General features: G+C 33.1%; 6 protein-coding genes across 10 annotated transcripts; 4 read left to right on the top strand and 2 right to left on the bottom strand.

Annotated features, from left to right (window-relative positions):
- The first annotated feature begins 249 nt into the window (after window positions 1-249).
- On the top strand, window positions 250-10,611 carry LOC120777859 (4-hydroxyphenylpyruvate dioxygenase). Of its 2 annotated transcripts, none has more exons than XM_040109403.1 (5): window positions 250-297; window positions 8,423-8,449; window positions 8,524-8,907; window positions 9,059-9,712; window positions 10,402-10,611. In XM_040109403.1, the coding sequence occupies exons 1-5, from the start codon at window positions 265-267 to the stop codon at window positions 10,474-10,476; spliced, it is 1,173 nt and encodes a 390-aa protein (XP_039965337.1). In that variant the 5' UTR covers window positions 250-264; the 3' UTR covers window positions 10,477-10,611. The 2 variants fall into 2 exon arrangements, with proteins under 2 accessions (XP_039965337.1, XP_039965338.1); XM_040109404.1 differs by lacking the exon at window positions 250-297 and adding an exon at window positions 6,262-6,384.
- LOC120777858 lies at window positions 10,528-12,643 on the bottom strand. The gene is made up of 4 exons (XM_040109402.1): window positions 12,492-12,643; window positions 11,656-12,431; window positions 10,926-11,570; window positions 10,528-10,831 (listed from the first exon to the last, which is right to left on the bottom strand). The coding sequence occupies exons 1-4, from the start codon at window positions 12,595-12,597 to the stop codon at window positions 10,628-10,630; spliced, it is 1,731 nt and encodes a 576-aa protein (XP_039965336.1). The 5' UTR covers window positions 12,598-12,643; the 3' UTR covers window positions 10,528-10,627.
- Window positions 12,644-13,521: 878 nt separating this feature from the next.
- On the top strand, window positions 13,522-14,790 carry LOC120777486 (39S ribosomal protein L15, mitochondrial). Its single transcript, XM_040108825.1, has 3 exons — window positions 13,522-13,754; window positions 13,819-14,265; window positions 14,336-14,790. Exons 1-3 carry the CDS (start codon window positions 13,650-13,652, stop codon window positions 14,690-14,692), a joined length of 909 nt encoding a protein of 302 aa, XP_039964759.1. The 5' UTR covers window positions 13,522-13,649; the 3' UTR covers window positions 14,693-14,790.
- Window positions 14,791-14,797: 7 nt separating this feature from the next.
- LOC120777485 (presenilin homolog) lies at window positions 14,798-17,584 on the bottom strand. Of its 3 annotated transcripts, none has more exons than XM_040108822.1 (8): window positions 17,190-17,584; window positions 16,867-17,126; window positions 16,596-16,805; window positions 16,318-16,538; window positions 16,154-16,252; window positions 15,860-16,075; window positions 15,409-15,570; window positions 14,798-15,359 (listed from the first exon to the last, which is right to left on the bottom strand). In XM_040108822.1, the coding sequence occupies exons 1-8, from the start codon at window positions 17,298-17,300 to the stop codon at window positions 15,091-15,093; spliced, it is 1,548 nt and encodes a 515-aa protein (XP_039964756.1). In that variant the 5' UTR covers window positions 17,301-17,584; the 3' UTR covers window positions 14,798-15,090. The 3 variants fall into 3 exon arrangements, with proteins under 3 accessions (XP_039964756.1, XP_039964757.1, XP_039964758.1); XM_040108823.1 differs by having other exon boundaries at window positions 15,896-16,075; XM_040108824.1 differs by having other exon boundaries at window positions 15,944-16,075.
- Window positions 17,585-18,214: 630 nt separating this feature from the next.
- On the top strand, window positions 18,215-19,215 carry LOC120777391 (ORM1-like protein). Of its 2 annotated transcripts, XM_040108685.1 has the most exons (4): window positions 18,215-18,272; window positions 18,351-18,535; window positions 18,607-18,758; window positions 18,822-19,215. In XM_040108685.1, the coding sequence occupies exons 2-4, from the start codon at window positions 18,359-18,361 to the stop codon at window positions 18,955-18,957; spliced, it is 465 nt and encodes a 154-aa protein (XP_039964619.1). In that variant the 5' UTR covers window positions 18,215-18,272; window positions 18,351-18,358; the 3' UTR covers window positions 18,958-19,215. The 2 variants fall into 2 exon arrangements, with proteins under 2 accessions (XP_039964619.1, XP_039964618.1); XM_040108684.1 differs by lacking the exon at window positions 18,215-18,272 and having other exon boundaries at window positions 18,279-18,535.
- Window positions 19,216-19,951: 736 nt separating this feature from the next.
- Window positions 19,952-21,962, top strand: LOC120777828 (copper transport protein ATOX1). The gene is made up of 3 exons (XM_040109365.1): window positions 19,952-20,247; window positions 20,307-20,382; window positions 20,865-21,962. The coding sequence occupies exons 1-3, from the start codon at window positions 20,242-20,244 to the stop codon at window positions 20,999-21,001; spliced, it is 219 nt and encodes a 72-aa protein (XP_039965299.1). The 5' UTR covers window positions 19,952-20,241; the 3' UTR covers window positions 21,002-21,962.
- Window positions 21,963-21,970: the final 8 nt, after the last annotated feature.

The raw sequence follows: 21,970 nt of genomic DNA, 5'->3' as shown, positions 1-21,970 counted from the left end.
GATAACACCTTTATGCGTTGCTGTGTGTATCTTTTTCTACATGAACATAACAGTAGTTATGCACAAACAAATGCTCAAATGGTTAAAGAACTACCCCTAAAAAGTTTAACTTACAAAGGTGAAAACGCTTTGCTTTGAAGGCTTATGAAAAAGAGCGACCAAAGCGAACGAATGAATGCAAAATGAATATGCTTTGTTGTTGGTTCACCCCAATAACATATATGCAGTATGAGCGTAAGACAAAAAACGTTGCATACACTAAGGATGACACACACACTTGCGGAAAAATGGATAACGGTAGGCAATAAATTAATGAAATTTTAAAAAAATATGGATATAAATTATAACTTAACTAAATTTTATATATCTTAATATATATAACAATTAATATAAACAAAAACAAAGCATATATAGAGAACAATTATTCAAAATTGTAATAAAAAAACCATTAAAATATTAAAATTATCAAAACATTACAAAAATTGTGAAAAGTTATGCACATTTTGGTTTCAAAAAAATTGTAAAAAGTTATGCAAATTTTAGTTTCAAAAAAATTGTACAGGTCTTTTAACGCATGATGTTGTTAGTAATGATTATTTAGTTCAATAAAAATGCATTTCAGTTATAGTTCTCAGTGTGCCACGTAAATAGTTTACCAAAACCAAACATGTTTTGTCCAAAACCCCATTATTATGCATTTATTAAAGCAAAACACCCTTTATTAACTTCTAGCACACATTTCAGCGCCTCATGGCATTCTAACCACTGCGCATGCATTTACTCATTTCTAACGGAGCATTTGTTCATTTTGTGCTGCTCTCTGCACTCTCTTTGAGACTGCTAAATGTTAGTGTTAAAATATACCACCTGCTTGAAAGTTTGCAAGCAGATGAGATTGGGATATAATTAAGTTTAGGGTTTAATCAGACGGCCAAGATACCTGCCAATACCCTAGCATCCATTATTCGCGAATCTTAATTCAAACATACATATGTACATGCATATTTACATATGTATGTGTATAAAAAGAATCATAAATTTTCTGTTTAGCAAGGACATTTGGCAAACAGAACAAACAAATATTAATTTATTTGAGCGCATTTCTTTGTGAGAGGTAGAAAATAGGCTAATACTCTATATGATTTATCTTTTAATCTATTAATAATTATTTACTTATGCAAAAATGCAGCATTTTGGAGTGTTCTTTGGTTTTGAGTTCTGATAAGGGCTAGCGAAACAAATATAAAAAGTGTCATAAAAATTATTAAAAAAAAATATTATATAAAAATACATTTTAAAGGAAATTACATTAAAAAACAGTTAAAACAAGAAGTAAGATCTAAGTTCGGATATAACGGAACATTTTATACTCTCACAAGGCTAAGTGATACACAAGATTTTCGTACATACTTTAATGGCTTATATACAGTTAGAATTTTCAAAAAATCATATTTCAATTTCTTTATTATTTTCTTAAGGGTATTTCACCTGTAATTTTGAAAAAATCGATTTTTTCCATATTTCGAATGTATATAATGGGTTGTCAAAAAAGTCTTGCGGTATTTTTGTTGAATTTTTTTTTTAATTTAAATTGAAATGAATTTTTGATGATTCATGCCCAGCTCTTGACCGATGCTACGGCTGCTACTATGCCGGTCTCTTTCGACCAATTCAGCGATTTTATCGCAATTTTCGACGACAGGCCTTCCGGAGCGTGGCGCATCTTCGACCACCTCTACACCAGAACGAAAACGTTGAAACCATCGTTGTGCGGTGGAAGTGGAAACTATATCGGGTCCATAAACTGCACAAATTTTATTGGCGGCTTGAGATGCATTTTTGCCTTTATCGTAGTAGTACTGTAAAATATGCTGTATTTTTTCTTTATTTTGCTCCATGTTTGCGACGCTATAACTCACGAACCACTTAAAAGAAACGACAATCAATCAAACATGTGTTAGCGCGTGAAATGAGCTTTCCAACAAGGTATAGCATGGCCCGATGCGACGAATAAAACTAGAACTACGCGCTTTCAGCGGCAACTAGCGAAAATACCGCAAGACTTTTTTGACAACCTATTATATTCGAGAATATTGTCTATAAATTTCAAAGTAATCCTGTAAATAGTTTCGAAGTAATGAGAGTATTTGTAAATACGTTGTTGAATTGTATTATACATTCAAATAATGTACATATGTATTTTTTATAGCTTTAAACTGGTCTCACCCCTTACATAACAATAACTTTAGATATACATCAATATAATCGCACTTTATCTCAAATTTAAAAAACTATAAGAACAAAAATTCAATAAATTAAATAATTTTCATCAATCATTTTTAAAATTCGCTCATTCAAAACGTCATACGCTACATTAAAAATAAACACATTTCGACCGTGTAATAAGCAGCTGACAAATTAAGCTGCTCGTAAAACATAAGTTCAGGCAGATATACATACTCCGCAGCTGTCAGCAGCCCTTCTAGCACTTAAGACAGCAGATAAAAACAAAAACAAAATGCCATCCAAGAGCGAAAGCATGTCAAGTAAGACAAATTGGCTCAAATTATGTAGTGTCAGTCAATGATGGTCCAAAACATAAATATGTACATACGTATGTAGCTTTCATAATTCATACATATTTACAATGGCTGTAATGTAATGTATGTAAGTGCTAAGGAATATTAGCGCATATTTTTGAACTAAAAAGTGGCATTTACCTCCAATAGATATCTAAGTTTGCATTCCACTTGCGGCGAACTCAATGTCGCCTTTGCCATTGTTTATCTTTGGCTTTCACTAAGAGCTTTTGGCTGAAAGCCAATACGGTCAATAAAAAATCTTAACCGGATGAGCTGGATGGTTTTCGAAATCTCTGTTTTTTTTTATTTTTGGATTTAGTCGTTCATTGAGAGACCTTCAACATTATTATCGTGATCTATTTACACGACTTGATTACTTTATAATACAGATTAGCTTTTAAATAATAAATTTCTCTTTTGCCGAATTAGCGCCAAAATAATACTGATTGGCCGAAAAAAATCTGAAAACATAACCGGCCTATGGTTTGCTAGTTTTAGCCGAATGTTTAAGTTTAAGCCGAACTAAGGTTACTTAATAAGGGAAAATAGATTTCTATAGAGGTTTTGATCGGTCAGTTTGAATGGCAGCTATAGGCTGTATCGATCTAATCACAGTTCCGACAAATGAACAGTTTCTTGGAGAGAAACGAATGTGTACACAACTTCAGATAGATATCTCAAAAACTGTCGAATTAGTTTGCGTATATTTCCATCACTAACGTGGGTGGATGTATTTGTTTCCAACAAGAAACTCTACCAAATTCCGATTCCTTTATAAACAGCTTCTCGAATGGCTCATTAATCGATTAGTTTATTTCTTATTTCGCATATTTCTAAATTGAAACAACAAAAATAAACACATTTCGTTTCTGCGCACCTGTGTTGTTGTTGTTTAACACATTATTTTTTCATATAGCAACAATGATTACAATATTTTTTATAAGATTTTTTATGCATCTCATTATCAGAGATATTTTCGCGATCTCTCTTGCTGGCGTGTTTGTTATTTTCATCGCAGCGGCCATGGTCGCACCAATACATACGAATGCAAGCAACTATACAGTTAAGCTGTTACGTTGCCGGCTGTCGAACAGCTATTGACCAATAGCGATCTTGTTTTAGGGGGCTCGACACCTCGCACTCCAGCCCACCCGCCTGCGCTTTCCTTACAACCAGTCTGCGGTGGCGTCGTAAAACAGGTGTTAAATGAATGTGAAAAGAAATTCGCTGTGGACAGGTTTCTTTCGTTAGAATTAGCTATCAACCGGCATGCGACAGATGGCGGGTTGAGTATGCGGTCTTCGGCGACTACTGCGTGCACAGACAAATGAAATATTTACATTTATTTGCATTTGGCGTTTAAATTGAATGGTTCGTATATGTAAATGGTTCTCAAGATATAAAGACACCAAAAAGTTGCCGTTACACACTCCTTAAAATTAGCCACTACCACATTAGTCGTGACGCTCGTTAAGTTTTTTGATATAATTAAGAGATGCCGGTACGAATATTAAAAAATATAAGCAACTTTTAGCACTCCTTATTTTATTATTATTTTTTTTTTTTAATATTAATAATATACATATTTGGCTAAAAAATTCTAAACACATTTTTTTGTCTAAAATAATTTTTTATTTTTATGCTCACTTGATTTTAAAATTAGGAAATTACAAAATATGAAAAAAGTAATCTCAAATAAAAATGTTTCAAAAGCATCTTTTGGCCTTAGCCTTTGTACGATAGCGCAGAGTGTCGTCAAATTTTCCGCTAGCTATAATAACAACGGCGGACGCATATCTTTGACAGCAGATCCCATTGTTAGTTAGCAAAATGAGTAGTTCGACCACGACAAGGCTCCATAACAGGGGGGCTAGTAACCCACTTTGTGGCAGCCTCTTGCTGTGCCGAGACAGAATTCATCTCCCCTACTGAGGTTTCAACTATTCTGGTGAAAGGAGGGGAAGTAAAGTTATCCGTCTTCCTAGACATCGCTGACGCACCGGGACCGCCACATTCCTTTTCTACAGTGTTCTTGCTAAGCACAATGTGTTTTCAAAGGCACCTTCGGCCCCGTTTTCAGCGCCTTCGAACTTATTTCATTGTCCACAATCTTTTTTATACTCTTTAATAAGGATTCGCCTGTGAATAGATTTCCTTCCTGACTTTCCTGAATTGGTGATCTTTAATCTTCGCTGTCTTCCACAATTCAGGGGTATGCGCAGGCGCAAGGCTATCTATCATCAGCCGAACAAAGTAGGGCAGTAGAACCTGCTCTCCCTGTTGCAAAAATGTTGGAAAGATACTGTCCACCACCGCAGGCTTGAATTGCAATGAAAAAAAATATTTCCAAAGAGAAAGGGTTTATCATACTAGATATTGTATCCTTAATAATTTATTTATATTATTTTTTATCCTAAAATATTTAGGCATGCAACTGTATGTATAAGAAGTTATATGGTTTTGTAGCAGAATAATAATTTAGTGAAGTGAAAAATATAAAAAAAAATTAAAATAAATATTAAATAAATTTTTTAAAAATCATCAACGCAAAAGTTGAGAAATATTTGAAAACAAAATCCCTATAATATCATAAATCTTAAACGCCCTGAAAAGGAAGTCTAAGGGATGCATTAACAAATATGGCATATTCATTGCGCAATGAACCCTTTATAATGAATAAAATTAATAGCATATGTTTGTTAAAATTTTCATCTTATGTATATTTGGACGACTTTATTTTAAACGACTTAAAATTTGACCATCATGATTATGGGCATAGTCAACTTTGAAAATCCGAAACAAGTATACCAAATCACGTTACCCAGAGATGGGAAACGCGTGCTTGAATATAAATTAACCACAAAAAATATTTAAATATTGGGATGCGAAATTTTTAGGGTTTCTAATTTTAGAAATAATAAATTGAAATTTTTAGTGTTTCTAATTTTAGAAATAATTAGTTTTTAAAAGCTTTAAACTTACTTACTTAGATAAAAAGTTATAACAACTAAAATTTTACTATTCATAGCAATTTCAAATTTTACCCTTGTATGTTGTTTTTGTTGTAAATTTGAAAAAAAAAAATGAAAATTTTATTTATGGTTAACTATGAAACTAATATATATATATACTACAATTTTATTTAAGTAATTTATGGTATTTACACTTTATTTTGCACTCGTTCCGTGTCGAATGTATTACTTGACATATGAAAATATCTACAATATTTATGATCCCTGCAAAAATCATATACATATAGTATGTTCCATATACAGTGTTATTCAAAACAAAAACAATATTGGATTGAAAATGTGAAACATCGACAAGCAACCGTTGTGAAGACCAGATAAACAAAATACCCGTTTGAAATATTTAAATTAATATTTCGAGCGCCGCAAACTCACCAACACATATAGAGACATTTGTATCAGATGCTAGTGCTTATGTATTTACACGTGGAACTCATACATACAAAAATAACAATATATGTATGTACATACATATACATATTGTTAATGCAAATTTTTCCAGCTCTATATTAGCTAACTAATATTATACACGGGTTAGTAGATGTAGATGTGTTGGTAGTTTCAGGATTATAACACTAAGCCCATAACGTTCGCAGCGGCTATATAAACCGTCTACCGTTTCGAAGATTGCTGTAGTTGCGGAAGAGTTGAGCTCAATCAATGGAGTTCTAATTTGAATTGCTTGAGAGTATTAACTACAATCTTTTGTATATTTTTGTGTGCAAAACTGTGCTTTTTGTGAGAATTAAATTAAATTAAAATAAGTGAAAATGGTATGTGACCAGTTCTTATGTGATGAAAATATAAAAAACTATTTTTTAAGGAGCAAAGTTACAAATATTTGGTCTATATTAATATCTAATTAGAAGAAAATTAATTTTTTTCTAAAAAAAAAAAATAATTTGCGAGAGTTGTACAGTTGATTTAAGAATACGCAAATAAAAAAAAAATATTTTTTGTGACTCTGGATACCTTAGCAAATTTAGATGTTTTCAAGTGTTCAGATTACGAATTTATTCATGAAAATATTGACGTGCTCCCGTTTCCATTATTTGTTAGTAATAAAATGTATTATTTCAATCATGAATTGGGTACTGCGCACCCTTTTCATGGATATAAGCATCATGCTCACCACGCTCAGATTTCTTACCGAAATTTATGCGAAAGATTTTAATATAAACCAAATGGGGAGATATCTAGACTTACAACCTACAAAATGTCTTATTTTGCTCAATTGAAAATATTCCTTTGGATTTCTGAAGTCAATGGTAGGCGCTCAGAAACAATGATGTACGCCAAATAGATTCAATACGTGATTATCAAAGTGGTGGACGTGGAGGATAATTTTTAATTACATTTGTAAAAGATTTCCGAAGCTTAGTAAGTAAAATTACAAAGCTAAAACATGAAATGGTTCTCAAATATAGCAATTAAAGTATATGAAGGCTATTTCCCTTCTTCTTCTTAATTGGCGTAGACACCGCTAACGCGATTATAGCCGAGTTAACAACAGGCTATTTCCCAAAGCACCAAATTATGAAAAAATTTTGAAAAATATGCTAACAAACGTTTAGACTCTAGGAGCAAATATCAAGTAAGACTATCTTCACATTCATATGAATTAATTTTCGTATAATCTACCAAGTTTTAGTGAGGAAATTATAGCAAAGTACAGAGAGAACGGATTCACCAGAATTTAAAAGTGATGAAAAAAACGTATCAAAGTTGATAGGAACGCCACCTGCTGGTCCTTAAAGAGAGATTGTCAATTCGAAAATTATGAAAGAAATACCGCATAAAAGGAGTTTTATTCTATAATATATGTTTGTTTCTGCTTACTTCGATGTATCCTTATTTTTTTTTTTTTCAAAACAATACTGACATAAATATTTCCGTTATTTTGTTTGATGTTTTCTGATTTTCGCACTGTAAAATAAATAGATTTAAAAATGAACGTGAGCAAATCTTTCTGCTTACTTAAATGTATTCCTAAAATATAATAAACAAAACAATACCGACACTAAAAATATTTCTGTTTTTAGTTTTCTGATTTTCGTGCCGTAAAATAGATTAGAGAAAATGAACGTAATCAAATCTTAGAAATACTACTGACAGTGTTATCAAATGTGAGATATAGTATATCGATTTTGTATCTAGAATACAAAACAAGCAACTGTGAACCAGTGTGATTAACATTTAAAAACTTGAATTCAAAATAATACACTCCTTAGCAACATTGTTGCGAGAGTATAACAATTAAAAACCCTTGAATGAAATTTATTCGTTAATTGCATAAAAAATACTACTATAAAAAAATATTTATAGTAAAGCAAAACGATGGGGGAATACACTAATGTGCTGAAGAAGACATGTTAACCAATTTAGACCATTCCACAGGAAATTTCGTGATTTTTATTTTTTACTATATCCCTTATGATTTTAAGAGAGAACTACTAAATCGCTTAATTGCAAAGGAATTACAAAACAAATTAAAATTCAAATAAAAAACGGGTTTAAACGTCAATTAAATATGCAACAGTAAAAAATAAAATAAACTTAAAATTTTAATCTAAAAAATTATGCTGAAAGAAAAAACAAAAACATTTTTATTTTTTTTTTGTTTTAATTTAAAAAATATATAATTATTTCGTTTGTAATAAATTAAAAAAAATATAGTATGTATTTGTTTAAATATTCCAGGTATAAAAAATCATTTAAGACAATTTTTTAATTGAATACTTAAACAAACAGTTAACAACCAAATTTTTAATAAAATATATAAACTCAAATTATTTTTTCTTTTTTTCATAGACATCATATACTGATAAAGGACCCAAGGTAATTAAAAACCACCTACTTATACTGTGAAATATTATAAACTTAATTCCATAAACTCTATACTCAAATTTCAGCCGCAATTCGGTAAATTCCTTAGTTTCCATCATTTAACCTTTTACGTGGGTAATGCCAAACAGGCAGCCAGCTTCTACACGACACGTTTCGGTTTTACGCATGTAGGCTATCGTGGCTTAGAGACAGGACATCGTCGCCTAGCCCAACATGCGGTCAAACAGAATCGCATCATCTTCGTTTTTGTATCTACCTACAATGCCGATGATGCTGAGCATGGTCAGCATCTAACGAAACACGGCGATGGCGTAAAGGATGTGGCTTTTGAGGTAGAAAATTTGGAAGCAATTTTCAAATACGCAAAGGAACGTGGTGCTGAAGTGGTGCGCGAAATTTGGGAAGAAAAGGATGAGTACGGCGTAGTGCGCTTTGCTACTATAAAAACGGTGAGTGCGAGCAAATTTTCAATTTTTATAAAAAACGAGAGTTTCAAAAAACTTGCTCTTTAGTTTATTATTATTACCAATTTGTTACCATTTTATTATTAATTTACTATTTTAATTTCAAATTGCATCTACTTATATTTTCTTTACATAGTACGGTGACACAACACACACCTTTGTCGATCGCACTAAATATAACGGTAAATTTTTACCCGGCTTTTTAACACCGCCCGTCGACAATCTTCTTCAAGGTTTGCCAGCTACAAAACTCGATTTTATCGATCACGTTGTGGGTAATCAACCTGATTTACAAATGGAGAGTGTAGCCGCTTGGTACGAACGTGTTCTGCAATTTCATCGCTTCTGGTCAGTGGACGATTCGCAAATACACACCGATTATTCAGCATTACGTTCAATTGTAATGGCCAATTATGAGGAAAATGTAAAGATGCCCATCAATGAGCCGGCAAAGGGTAAGAAGAAGTCACAGATTCAGGAGTATGTGGAGTATTATGGTGGCGCTGGAGTGCAACATATTGCGCTCAATACAAGCGATATTATAACGGCAGTGCGCAACTTACGCGCTCGTGGCTTAGAATTTCTCACAATACCTAGTTCGTACTATGATATTTTGGAGGAAAATTTAAAAAACAGTCGCACCAAAATCAAGGAGGACATGCAGCTGCTTAAGGAACTGAATATTTTAATAGATTACGATGAGGATGGATATCTGTTGCAAATATTTTCCAAAAACCTGCAAGATAGACCCACATTATTCATTGAAGTCATTCAGCGACACAATCACAATGTAAGTTTAAAACAATAAATTTAAAATAATTTTCTAGCATTAAAGTGGAACAAAAAGTTTTCATAAGCAAATTTTGTATGCTACTGGAAGATAAATTGCAAATACTTGAATGATATAAAATGCATTATTGATTATAAAAAAAAAAAGAAAAAGGTTTACTTCTACTGCATTGAAGCATTGAAGTATAAAAAGATCGCTATCTAGATATTGATTAATCAGTTTGTATGCCAGTTATATGCTATTGTAGGCCGATCTGAACTACATCTTCGGAGATTGTACCGTTGCCTTTGACAATAATTCCGTGAAGATATTCATGAAAAAAAGTTTTCCATGCAAGAACTTAATTTTGATAGTCCAGTTTGTATGGTAGCTATATGCTATAAAAGTGGTTCCAACTAATGAGCAGCTTCTTGAGGAAAGAAGGAGATGTACAAAGTTTCAGATTGATATTTCAAAAATGTGAGAGATTGGTTTGCGTATATACAGACAGACAGGACTGAATCGACTCATCTCGTTATGTTGATCATTCATATATGTAAAAGCTTTATATCCGTCTCCGACGTTTCCTTGTAGACAAACTTCGTGGCTATTTCAATATACTCTGTTCCGAATATAAAAAATTCTTACCTTATAAAAGACTAGTATTCTTGATTCTTGATATTACATAATTATTATTTCTTTCTTTTAAGGGTTTCGGTGCCGGCAACTTTAAGTCACTCTTCACAGCTATCGAAATCGAACAAGCAAAACGTGGCAACTTATAGAATTTAAAATACATGTTATGCCCTAGAAACAGAAACATATACATACATACATTTAATTACAAACTTAGTAAAAAACGTATATTTTAAGTCATTAACAATACAATAATAATATTAAAACTACCTAAGTGCCTTAAATTTCTACGATTTATTGCTACCGTTGCTTTCGTTGTATAAACGGATCTTCTAAAAGGGTTTTGTTACGTGGATCATTTTCGGAAAACGATGGCATCAAAGGATTCCAGTAATTTGGCGGCGTAGTTGGTATGTCATCTTTCGCAGTGCGGTGACGGGTACAACGACGCAAGTGCGCCTCAATTTCCGACAAACTCATATTGCTTCCCATAAAGTCGATATACTAATAAGATACAAGCAAGCAAATACATATATAATTATTTATAAAATGTCTTCTTCCAAAATATTTGTAGAGAGATAAAATAAAATTTAATTACTTTTTGACATTCATCACAATCGATATTGAAACGTTCTTTGATTGAAAATTTCGCTTCAGGTAGTTGTGAAAGACGTGGTTTCATATCTTCTGCTTTAGCTTTTGGTTTCGTTTCTGATTTTACAGTGTGATGTTCTGGCTCCTCTTCCCATTCGGCTAACATCGCCGCCGCCAACTCGGTGGCTAAATTTTCACTACCTGTTTTTTCTTTTTTAACAATGACAATTGACTTTTTTAGATGGCTTTCCCCTGCTTGTTGAGTCTTCATCTTCTTTCCAAAGTTCGACCTAGTTTCTGTTACATGTTCGTTATCATCCGAATCATCTAAACAAATTAATGGTGGTGCTGTTGGAGTTATAGCCAAAATACTATCAGATTTTTCTGTTTCTTTCGGCAATGGTTGAAAAACTGTTGTGTCATTACTTTTCTTTACATTTTGTTTTATTACACTGTTATCGTTTGGTTTTTTTACATGTTGCTCATCGTCATCTTCGCTGCTAAATTGGAAAATATCGTCAGTATCATTGGAAAATGTTTGAAAAGCTGGCGTTTTTTGCGTTCTGGTGGTCGAGACAAGAGAGGAAGTTGGTGAAAATGCAAATTTTTGTGCATCACCTACATCTTCTGGAGAAGTAGATATGCTGCCCTGGTAATTACAAAGTAAGAGGTTATAAACATGCGGAAAAGCACACATAATAAGTATATAAATATATTAATGTACTATCACTTACATTTTGTACTTTATTTGTTTTCATAGAGACCATTTGTGTTAACCGTGATTGTTTTAATTTTCTTTCGCCACTTTTGTTCAGTGACATCAGACTACGTTTTCGCAATACCTCTTCCATATTACTAGCGCTTCGTTTTAAACCAGCTTTTCGCTCCTCACTTTTTTTGTCCTTTTCCAACCAATCCGATTGTTTTGAATGCAACTTGGCTTTTGATTTCAACAGTTTGTTATCATTTTCATTCGCTGCTGGATTTTGTTCTCTTAGTTTATGCTTATAAGGTTCGTTATACAAAGATTTACCAACACGACCGCGCGCTTTTAAAAAACCTAATGCACTTTGGTTTTCATTGTTGTTTCTTGGTTTGCATGTCGGCGATGTGTTGTGCTGTAAAACACTGTCAATGCCAATTGAAAAACGATTCGGACTGCTTAACTGCTCGGATGCCGGTAATATTTCCTGAAGATGTTGTGCGGGACTTAAAACGCAAGATTCCATATTTAGTTGTTCGCTATCCATAGCCATGTTCAGAAATGCGGGAGAACCGTCGCTTATTGTGGTTCGATCTGCCTCACCTTTGGTAGGTGTGGTCATTGTGGTAATACCCAATATATCAGTATTTATAGGACTCCGATCCAGAGGTGTATATAATGTACATCTCTTTTCAGATTTTGTTTGTTGCATTTGTTTCTCTTCAACTAATTTTGTTTGTAGCTTCTTACAGTTTTTATCAAGTTCTTCAACCTTACTGCGTTCTTTCAAACAGTGATTTTGTAAAGCTATGAAGACAATAAAAATCAATTGCAATTTTTCAAAATAAATAATATTGTGAACCTTACCATAAACATAGTCGGTGAACTCTTTCATTATGTTTTCACATTTTTTAACATATAAATCAACCCAGCCTCTATCAGTTAAATCAAAATCAGTTTTTTTGGGAGCCATTATATATATTTATATGGAATGTAAAATAAAATGTTTAGTATTTTGTTCAAAAACATAAAAAACACACAAGTTTACTTTTTCCTAGTTTGGAATGTCAACAATCGGCTCGTTTCTTAACTGCTAATTATCACTAAGTGCCAGTTTACACACGGACTCTTTTGTCGCTAAAACCGGTTTTTTGTGGGCGAGGGAACGACAAGGAAAGACGAAAGAACCGTACCGCTCGTATTCGGTGGCACGATTTGTGTTCTTTAATTCGTAACACCCAAGCCATGTTTTTGATGGAAAGACCTTACTTAATCCTAAAACTAACATGAAGAGTCCACAAGTTGAAAGGATAAGAAGCAGAGAGAGATGCTTCTTTCTTCTGGTTGGAGATACTTGCGTTCTTTATCTTCCTGTTACCTATCAGCTATTAGCGACAATGAAGCAAACCTAATATTTTATTGCATGGTTATGGAAGGCATACATGCACCAATTATTGTACCAATTTCATGGAATTGTACAACTGATTGTTGCGTATATGTGGCAGTTGCATGAGTTGTACCAACTGATTGGATGAAAATCAAAATTGTTTGATATTTTGTCAAGTTGGTTGTGTTAGTTGGATCGTGTTTGGGTTGGTCGTGCGATTTCAAACGATTTCGCCATTTTATTTCGGCTGTCAAAGAGAGCGCGTCATATAGTATATAATAAGTAAAGCAACAACTTCCGAACTCATGTTTAGGCAACGAAGTGAATATTCAGAATGAAGTTGACCTCAAAATTGTATTACAAGTTGTGTCGTATGTAGCGACAAGGTCAATTTCTAGCCCAACTCAATCAACCAACTAATTGTTGTGTGTATGCCTTCTATTAGGAAAGGTTTTCATCTCCATATAGTGCTGCCAAGTCGAACAAACAGCACCACACAGCTGTTTTTAACATTTGTGGATTGACAGCTGAGAATGTGAATATTTCACGGATATATGGAAATATCGACAAAAATTAATAGTTTTTTAAAATAAAAATATATATAAATAAACGCTATATAGTTAATATTAAATACTAAAATGGCGCATCTACGCGAAACTGCTGAAAAGGCACTGAAAATGTTGCGCACTTTACCTCGTGTACAAATAGGTAATATACGTCCAAATCCGAACTCCAAGAAAAATGTAAGTACTATAAGATTTAATTAAATAAAATCAACATGTTAAAAACACTAACTTATTTATATAGACAAAGCGTGGACGTGCTCAGCACGGTGGCGATAAACATGGCGCTGGTAACAAAGGTTCCGGCCAGCGACAAAATTACATGCGAATTGGTTATGAAACAGGCAACAACCCCTTTTATTTGCGTTTCCCCTACGAACCATATTACAAAGGCCATCATTTACGTCGTCAATACCTCCCTATATCGCTGCTGCAGCTCCAAGTTTTATTGGATACCAATCGTATTGACCCCAAACAACCCATCGACGTTACAACTCTATGTAACACAGGGCTCTTAAATCTACAACCTGCTAGCATGGAATACGGTTTCCAATTGACCGACGATGGCATTGATCGCTTCAAAGCAAAAATATGTATCGAAGTGCAACATGCAAAGGAGTCGGTGATAGCAGCAATTGAAAAAAATGGTGGTGTCATACGTACAGCTTATTATGACCCCAGAAGCTTACAGGTATGTACATATGTATATGTGAATTCATTATACAAGATTTTTTTTGCTAATTTAATTATATTGTTTAAAGGCTATGGTGAATCCACAAAAGTGGTTCGAGAAGGGTGAACCTATTCCAAGACGTTTGTTACCACCACAAGATGCCGTCGAATACTATGCCTCTGCTAAAAATCGTGGTTACCTCGCTGATCCTGAAGAGATAAGTAAGGAACGTTTAGTATTGGCACAAAAGTATGGTTATGAACTTCCACGCATTGAAGATGACCCCGACTATGAAATGTTGATAAGCCAAAAAGATGCACGTCAAATATTTTATGGTCTAGAACCCGGTTGGGTAATAGGACTTCGCGATAAAGTTATAGTAAAATCAAAAGGGTTTCCCGAAGAGCCCTCAAATACCAAATCGAAAGAAGACGGAACAAGTTAAAACAATTATCACAATTTGTTTGCAAAGCTATCAACATTTGTTAATTGATAAAGTGTTTTGTTATAAAAATAAACTGTAATGTTTTATGAAAATAACAAGTTAAAATTTTCTTATGTTTAATTAATTTATTAGAATATTATTTCTGTATGATCTGCATTGGTTTGTTGCCAATATTTTTTTTTAATTGAGAAAATGTTACATATACCAAGATCCTTTGTGGAGTCTATTTAAAAAAAAAAAATTAAAATTTAAATACTAAATTGCGATACGTAATTTTTTCAGCTACGTTTTACCTATTCTATAATACAGTAGAATTACAGGATTATATGATTATTATATATTACCCAGAGATTAGATTTAGAGGATTATATGTTAATTATATATTACCCAAATTGTTTTCATATGAACACTTGTTTGGCGGATAAACTGTCCATGAATGGCTTCACTACAGCACTTGTAGCAAAGCAAAATATCAAACCAAAGGTAATGGAAATGGGTAGTGCTGGCAAAGCTTTGCGCCAAATAGCCAATAATAAAAGTGTTAAACAAAGTCCAATTAATATCGCTACAAAACAAGCAATGGTAGTGATCCAATCGCCGTAGCTTGATGCCTTGCCAACCAATACAGAATAGAAAATGAAATCGCCAAGTCCAAGTTTGATACCGCCTAAAATAAAGTATATTTTAATATGCCAAAAATATCTACGAAAACTTACGTTCTTGCGCCTCGAAGGTTGATGTGGGTCTGTGGGTAGTAGTTGTTGTGCGATATTCCGTCGAACGATTAGCGTTTTGTCCATTGCTAGCTTGTACTTCAATTTGCCGACTGGACACACGTTCAGCATGGCTTTCTGTCCATTCTTGAGTAAATCCGGCATCTATAAAAAAATTTGTTTATTTTAATTTTTTTTATTATGAAAATTATGTGGATATATTTCGTAAAATCGCGCTACAATTATCTACAAAGAAAATGAGTGATAGTTTAAACCACAATATAACCTAACACATGCACAACACTCGTACAAATAGCGTTCGAAGTAAACAAAGAAAAGTACGTTTGTACGTGCAACCAAATCGAAATATGAAATACAACAAACCACCAAATGTACGTTTTACTTCCAAAAAGCGCAATAAATAAAATTTGAAAAAATTGATTTAAATAAATACCATTTCCGTGGCTTTTAAATGTGACTAGTGGCATACCTTCGGCGGCCTGGGCGGCGTCGTCATTCACCACATTACTGGCATTACCTGTGCGACGTGCCGGGCCGGCGGAGGAAGAAGCATGCTCCTCAGTATGTTGTACGCCATTCTCAATGCCTCCAACACTCCTGTCATTGCTTTCGGTAGTCGTGGCACCAACGATGGCATATAAAACAGTGGCTAATGTAAATGTGAATAAAAAGCGTAGATGAAAATTTGTTGCAAATAAATGTCAATATTTTTTAGATGATATCTTACAGGAATATATTAAAGCCGGAAAGATTTGTTCATTGCGTTCCTGTGCAGTTTCTACGAGTATACGCAAAGGCCCTTTTGGCGAAAGTACAGCGATTAAATCTGGAAATGAAGTTTTTTTATTGCTTTATTGCAAATGGCTTCTAGCTTTCACATTTGTAATTTACCCCAAATAGATATGGCAGCCAAAACCGCCCAAGCTGTCCACTCAGGCAAATATTTAATGAATACCAATGCCATTAAGGCAGCAACAAATATGAGATAGCCCTGTTGTAAGCGTAAAGGACCTTGCCAATGTATTGCCATCATACCAGCGATTCCAAAATTCCACAATATTAATATCGTTGTGGGATAATCCATGGGTATATTATAAGCGCGTAGCACCTCTCTAAAATATAAATTTCTGTAAATATATTTGGTGCTACAACAAATTAGTACAACTTACTCCATATACAAAAAACTGAAAATGAAGAGTAGCATAAAAGACGAGAGAATCAACCACCCATGTATAATTTTGTAGCAGCGCTTCTTATACAAAACAATTAACAAAATTGTCATTACAACAACTACAGCCATTAGGATCATAGAGTTTGCCAAAGCATTCCACAATTTAACCCCAGGATCAGGAGACTTTTCATGAAACGGTGTATATAAACTGCAAAATATATACATATGTAGTTATAAAAAACAGTGTGAACAAATTTTTTTATATTTACAGGTAAACATCAGTTTCCGAGTAGAAGCTTATGGCATTTATTGTGGCAACCACAACAAGCATACAAAGAGAGACCGGCACGAACAATTTAATCACATGTTGGGCTCCATATTTCAATCCCTCTTCATCTAATTCTTCATTAGTGGCTTGATAAGGGCCGTTGTTAGAGCTGCCTGGTGCTCCGGCATTTGCCTGCGATGCGGTGGGCCTATTTCGTTGTCTAGCCGGCCGTACGACGACATTTGGCACATCTAAGATAGCCTGCAAATATACATATAAACACAATAGATACATGTTGGGTTGACATTGTGTTCATTATCGTACCCCGTCAATTTGATCATTAGCTCCATAATTGATATTTTGACGCTTCCTTTGCTCCACGCCACTACTACCGTTCAGACGCGTGCTGCTGCCTGCGCCGACGTGTCCGTCCATTAGTGGCGTGTGTTCACTCAAAAACTTTTCGCGACCTGACGCCGTTTTGTATTAATCTATTTGCACTTTACACACCTACAATTAGGTACCACTTGCTATCGAACAAGTGGATTAATAATGTTGAAAAAATATTTCCTAAATAATATTTTGCCTAATGTTATTTAGACCAAAGCCAACACCATTGTTTGTTTTTTAATTTTATGCACTCAAATTAATTTATTGTTACAAGAATGCAGTTATCAAAATTGTGAGTCAGTGAAGAAATTTTGTAAACGAAGGAAATGATTGAAGAAAAGAGCGAAAAGCAGCTGTACTACAGGGTCGTAAATTCATACTGGCCAACCTAAATAACAGAGTTGAAATACTAAAATTAGTACAAAAAAATAAAATGTAAAAGAATTAATAAATTAAAATAATACTTTCAGTCATTTTTTCAAGCATAGAATATTACGCGTCAAGAAATTTTTAAGAAATATTACAAAAATTACTTTTAAATGCGCTGTCAAAATTTAATTTATCAACCCTCAGCGTTACCGCCACGGTTATTTAGGTACACGTATTCAATATCTATGGGTATGGACAGTAATTTGCTGCGTCCAATAAAACTCTTTTACACATGTGTTGCTATGTTCTCTCAGCTTTTGTCGTTCTTAACTTGCGGTCTATTCTGCTATTTTTTGGGATAAGAAATCCGTTTCCTACAGTAACTTAGCTAGCAGGTGATAATTGAGGGTTAAGAAACAAATTTTTTATATCCAATGTCCACATTCTTTTCAATTAAATTTCTCCTTAGATTTAATAATTTATTTGTACTTTTATATTGCGCAACTATTATTTATTAGTTTATTTTATTCGGCTTTGACTTTTTATGTAATTACTCTTTGCGTACGTTTTAATTTAAAGAAATAAGTTGTTTTCGTTGATTTTCTGCAACCCTTTAAATCAGCTGTTATCTGATTACAAATTTGTCCAGTAAGTTTACTAGTTTTTTCTTCTCCAAATACTAAAATACAATACGCAAAAGGCAAATAATTGTTGAAAATTTTTAAGCTTCAAGTATGACGGCAATTGCTGGTGGTCATGGTGAGCCAAACCCCAATGCTACATGGTTGGGTGCGCGTGGGATGTGGTTGGCTTATGGCTTAGGTGTACTAACAGTACACTTGATTCTATTGTCGGTTCCATTTATTAGCATTCCAATGGCTTGGACGATAACAAACCTGCTGCACAATGCGGTATGTATTTAGTGTTAATAATATATTACATCAATTACAGATTCAACAACTTTAAATTTTTCACAATATAGGCACATTTATACTTTTTGCATTTGATTAAGGGAGCACCCTGGTTAAGCATTGAAAATGACGGTGCACGTCGTTTAACTCATTGGGAGCAAATTGATGACGGCGAACAATTTACAGCAACGCGTAAATTTCTTACAGCTGTTCCGATTGTATTGTGAGTTACTGTTAAGTAAATTAAAACCAATCAATGTTAACTTTCCTATTTTTTCGTTCCTAGATTTTTGTTAACTTGTATCTATACAAGGAATGATCCTGATCATTTTATCGCAAATTTCATTTCACTTGTGCTGGTCACCTTGCCTAAACTACCACAATTCCATGGTGTGCGCCTTTTCAATATAAATAAATACTGAATTGTGAATTCTTAAAGGGTTTTGGGAGATACTAGAAAAGGGAACTATTGTTTGTTTGCAATTTTTAGACTGAAAGGATAAAATCATTTCAAAATGAATATTAACAAATTTCTTTATACATATATACTTGGTGTTGATCTATTTTTATTATCACATTGACATAGTGACGGGTGGAAAGGCTTAGAATAATTAATAAATAAATTATGCATATATGATATAGTAAACACAAGTGAATATAATGAATGTATGTATGTAAAATGTTTTTCAATTAAATACTAGTTTTTGAGAACTATTAAGCAGAGAATGCCGTGGAGATAGTTACTAATAACTGTAAAAATCATATGTTATTATATATACATATGTAATCAGAGGCGGATCCAGAGTAGAATTTTGGGAAGGGTTGCTATATAATTTTGTACTTTCAAATCAAAGAATTTTTCTTCGCGGAGTGTCACTTATTATGGAAACTCTCCGTAGTTGTTGATTCCCCCGTAGATCCGCGCCTATGTATAATACTCGGCATTGAATTAAATGTTACTTCTAATATGTTACTTATGCTCGAGCTATTATATTGTGTTTTTTCAGAATATTTCTACCAAGTTCATAATTTTATGTTCTTTAGTTATGACTTTTCATAATTACAAATAAATGAAATCAATTTTTAAGCAGAAGAGTCAATCTGTTTTAGAGACATCTGGACATTTTGGAGATGGCATTCTTCACCAACTCAGAAAATAATGTCGATAGTTTATTATTGAATCAAGTAGAATTATGGTTTGTTAGTGCAACGCGCTTTTTGATATGATATATTTTTATATTATTGAAATAATCCAACGGTTTTTGCTCTTATTGATTTCAAAAATTGTTCTTTCGTTATTGTAAAGTTTGCAGACAAACTTGCAATCCGATCGATAATTTTAAGACTTATGTGAATATCTTGCTCCTCATCTCTATGGCAAATTTGAAATAGTCGATTGTAACTAAGAAATTGCTACTAAGCTCAAACAAAATTATCTTCCATATTTGCCATCGTTGCAGCTTTCGTCGTCTTTCTGGTCTGTGCACTATATTTATTGTGTTCATTTGCAATTGATGATTAAATTAATCCATTAGAAAAGCTAGCTCACAGTTAGTTATTTTGAACAATTTAGTTTTGGAAAATAATCAATTAATTCAATAACATTTTGCCTGCAAAGCAGAAGAAAAATATCCAAACTGTTGAATTTCCCGCAATTATATCTGCAAACGACATCGTCTTCGTCACATAGTGCACGGATTAACAACATGCCAGTAAGTGGGGGTTTAATAATTCACAATATACACTAAAAAAGCTAGTAAATTTCTTTAAGGTACACGAATTTAAAGTGGAAATGACCTGTTCAGGATGTGCAAACAGTGTCGAACGGGTGTTAAACAAGCTGGGAGGTAAGTGTTTTCCGGGGGTGAAAATAAGGATAACAAGTGCCTTATCTAATTGGTAACAAAGCAAAGCAATACATATGTAAATATGTATATACTTTTGCCTTCTAGAATCACTTGCATTTTTTCACCATTGTCCTACGTCGAAGCAGGCAGACTTCTATTATGTGCTAATAAGTACATTTAAGACTATCTTTGTGTCAGCACAAATTAATTAATTACAAATTAATTCTATTATAAGCATATAAATAAATAAAATCCATACGTGTGTAGTAGATATACATATTTGTATGTAACCCACATGCTCAATATTATCAGGCCTGACAACAAAAGGTTTTTCTTATCTGAGTTATACTTTGTCCAGGAATTTAAAAAAAATGACAATACATAATTGACAAATAATGTACATATGTATAGAATTAAAGTTATTTGCAGCAACAATATTCTGATAAAATGTAGCTAATATATGTTATATTTTCTTTGCGCAGCGGAAAAAGTTGAGAAGATCGCTATCGATCTTGATTCGAAAACGGTGTTGGTGACATCGAATTTGACAGCCGATGAGTTGCTGGAGACGATTAAGAAGACTGGCAAAGCGACCCAATACGTTGGGGTAAAGGAATGAAATGAACTTTTTTGTAAGTTTCGTAAAATTGCCAAATTGAAAATGGAAGTTTAGATGCGGATATACAACAAAGAATTGATAAGGATTGTGCTATGGAATCGAGAGCAAGCTAAACTGTAAACGGCCAATTACATTTTGACCTTTTTAAATCGTTTAAAACGAACATTGAAATTAAATTTCAGGAAGTGTAGATAAATATTTTTAAATATAAAATTAAAAATATAAGAAGTAATATATACACTCAATATAAAATGAAATCCATTGTTATGAATTACGAAGAATTTAAAAATCTTGTCTTGTTGTCAAAGCTCGTGTTTAATTAATTACTAGCTATACTAGAGTAAATACACAATTCTTAAATATATTTACAGAAACAAAAACAAAAAAATTAAAAAATAGCAATTTACTGTCGTGTTGAAGACAAAGAAATCACAAAAGTATTGAACGATATTCGAACACTGATATTTACAAATCCTACTTCCGTAAAAAGGTTTTATTCAATATAAATTGTAAATTTTAAACAAAATAATGCAATTAAAAAAATGAATCGAATATATATCTAATGCATGCGTATAAATATTGTAGTTCGTTTCAGAAAAGATTTACAATTAATTAATTAAAACTTAAAGTACAATTTACTCAATTATAGTAGATAGCAACTTAAACCCATATGCCAAACAATAAAATACTCCAGTATAATTGCTTATTATCTTGAATATATGACAAAATATGAATATTAGGCTTTCATAAAATGATCGCATAATTGTGTACGCTGCATTATATATTGTCTAAAACGACATTTTCTATACATATAATACGTTGTTCCAGCTTTCGTAATGTTATCACTATTTCCGCCAGCTGCGTTTGAAGTGAGTTCAATTCTGGCTGCAAATAATCTTCATTTGAAGTTTGCGTCGAAGCACATGTGCAGATCGCTGCGTTAAGCATCTATGATTATAAACACAACTC

The sequence above is a fragment of the Bactrocera tryoni genome, chromosome 5 (genome assembly GCF_016617805.1).
Source record: "Bactrocera tryoni isolate S06 chromosome 5, CSIRO_BtryS06_freeze2, whole genome shotgun sequence".
Classification (NCBI taxonomy): Eukaryota; Metazoa; Arthropoda; class Insecta; order Diptera; family Tephritidae; genus Bactrocera; species Bactrocera tryoni.
The sequence above is the reverse complement of the archived record's forward strand: the minus strand, read 5'-3'. Positions and strand labels throughout refer to the sequence as shown.

Bases quoted from the DNA above. Each gene is read 5' to 3' on its own strand.
- LOC120777828 (XM_040109365.1), top strand. The intron at 20,383-20,864 runs GTAAGTGTTTTC...TTCTTTGCGCAG, and splicing joins GGTGTTAAACAAGCTGGGAG to CGGAAAAAGTTGAGAAGATC.
- LOC120777859 (XM_040109403.1), top strand. From the start codon at position 265: ATGACACACACACTTGCGGAAAAATGGATAACG. The intron at 8,450-8,523 runs GTAATTAAAAAC...CTCAAATTTCAG, and splicing joins ATACTGATAAAGGACCCAAG to CCGCAATTCGGTAAATTCCT. The intron at 9,713-10,401 runs GTAAGTTTAAAA...CTTTCTTTTAAG, and splicing joins TTCAGCGACACAATCACAAT to GGTTTCGGTGCCGGCAACTT.
- LOC120777391 (XM_040108685.1), top strand. From the start codon at position 18,359: ATGACGGCAATTGCTGGTGGTCATGGTGAGCCAAACCCCAATGCTACA. The intron at 18,536-18,606 runs GTATGTATTTAG...TTCACAATATAG, and splicing joins CAAACCTGCTGCACAATGCG to GCACATTTATACTTTTTGCA. The intron at 18,759-18,821 runs GTGAGTTACTGT...TTTCGTTCCTAG, and splicing joins ACAGCTGTTCCGATTGTATT to ATTTTTGTTAACTTGTATCT.
- LOC120777485 (XM_040108822.1), bottom strand. From the start codon at position 17,300: ATGGACGGACACGTCGGCGCAGGCAGCAGCACGCGTCTGAACGGTAGT. The intron at 15,571-15,859 runs GTATTTATTTAA...ATTTTTTTATAG, and splicing joins ATTTAAAAGCCACGGAAATG to ATGCCGGATTTACTCAAGAA. The intron at 15,360-15,408 runs GTAAGTTTTCGT...ACTTTATTTTAG, and splicing joins AACCTTCGAGGCGCAAGAAC to GCGGTATCAAACTTGGACTT.
- LOC120777486 (XM_040108825.1), top strand. From the start codon at position 13,650: ATGGCGCATCTACGCGAAACTGCTGAAAAGGCACTGAAAATGTTGCGC. The intron at 13,755-13,818 runs GTAAGTACTATA...TTATTTATATAG, and splicing joins ATCCGAACTCCAAGAAAAAT to ACAAAGCGTGGACGTGCTCA. The intron at 14,266-14,335 runs GTATGTACATAT...TATTGTTTAAAG, and splicing joins ATGACCCCAGAAGCTTACAG to GCTATGGTGAATCCACAAAA.
- LOC120777858 (XM_040109402.1), bottom strand. From the start codon at position 12,597: ATGGCTCCCAAAAAAACTGATTTTGATTTAACTGATAGAGGCTGGGTT. The intron at 12,432-12,491 runs GTAAGGTTCACA...TTGTCTTCATAG, and splicing joins GTTCACCGACTATGTTTATG to CTTTACAAAATCACTGTTTG. The intron at 10,832-10,925 runs GTAATTAAATTT...GTATCTTATTAG, and splicing joins ATTGTGATGAATGTCAAAAA to TATATCGACTTTATGGGAAG.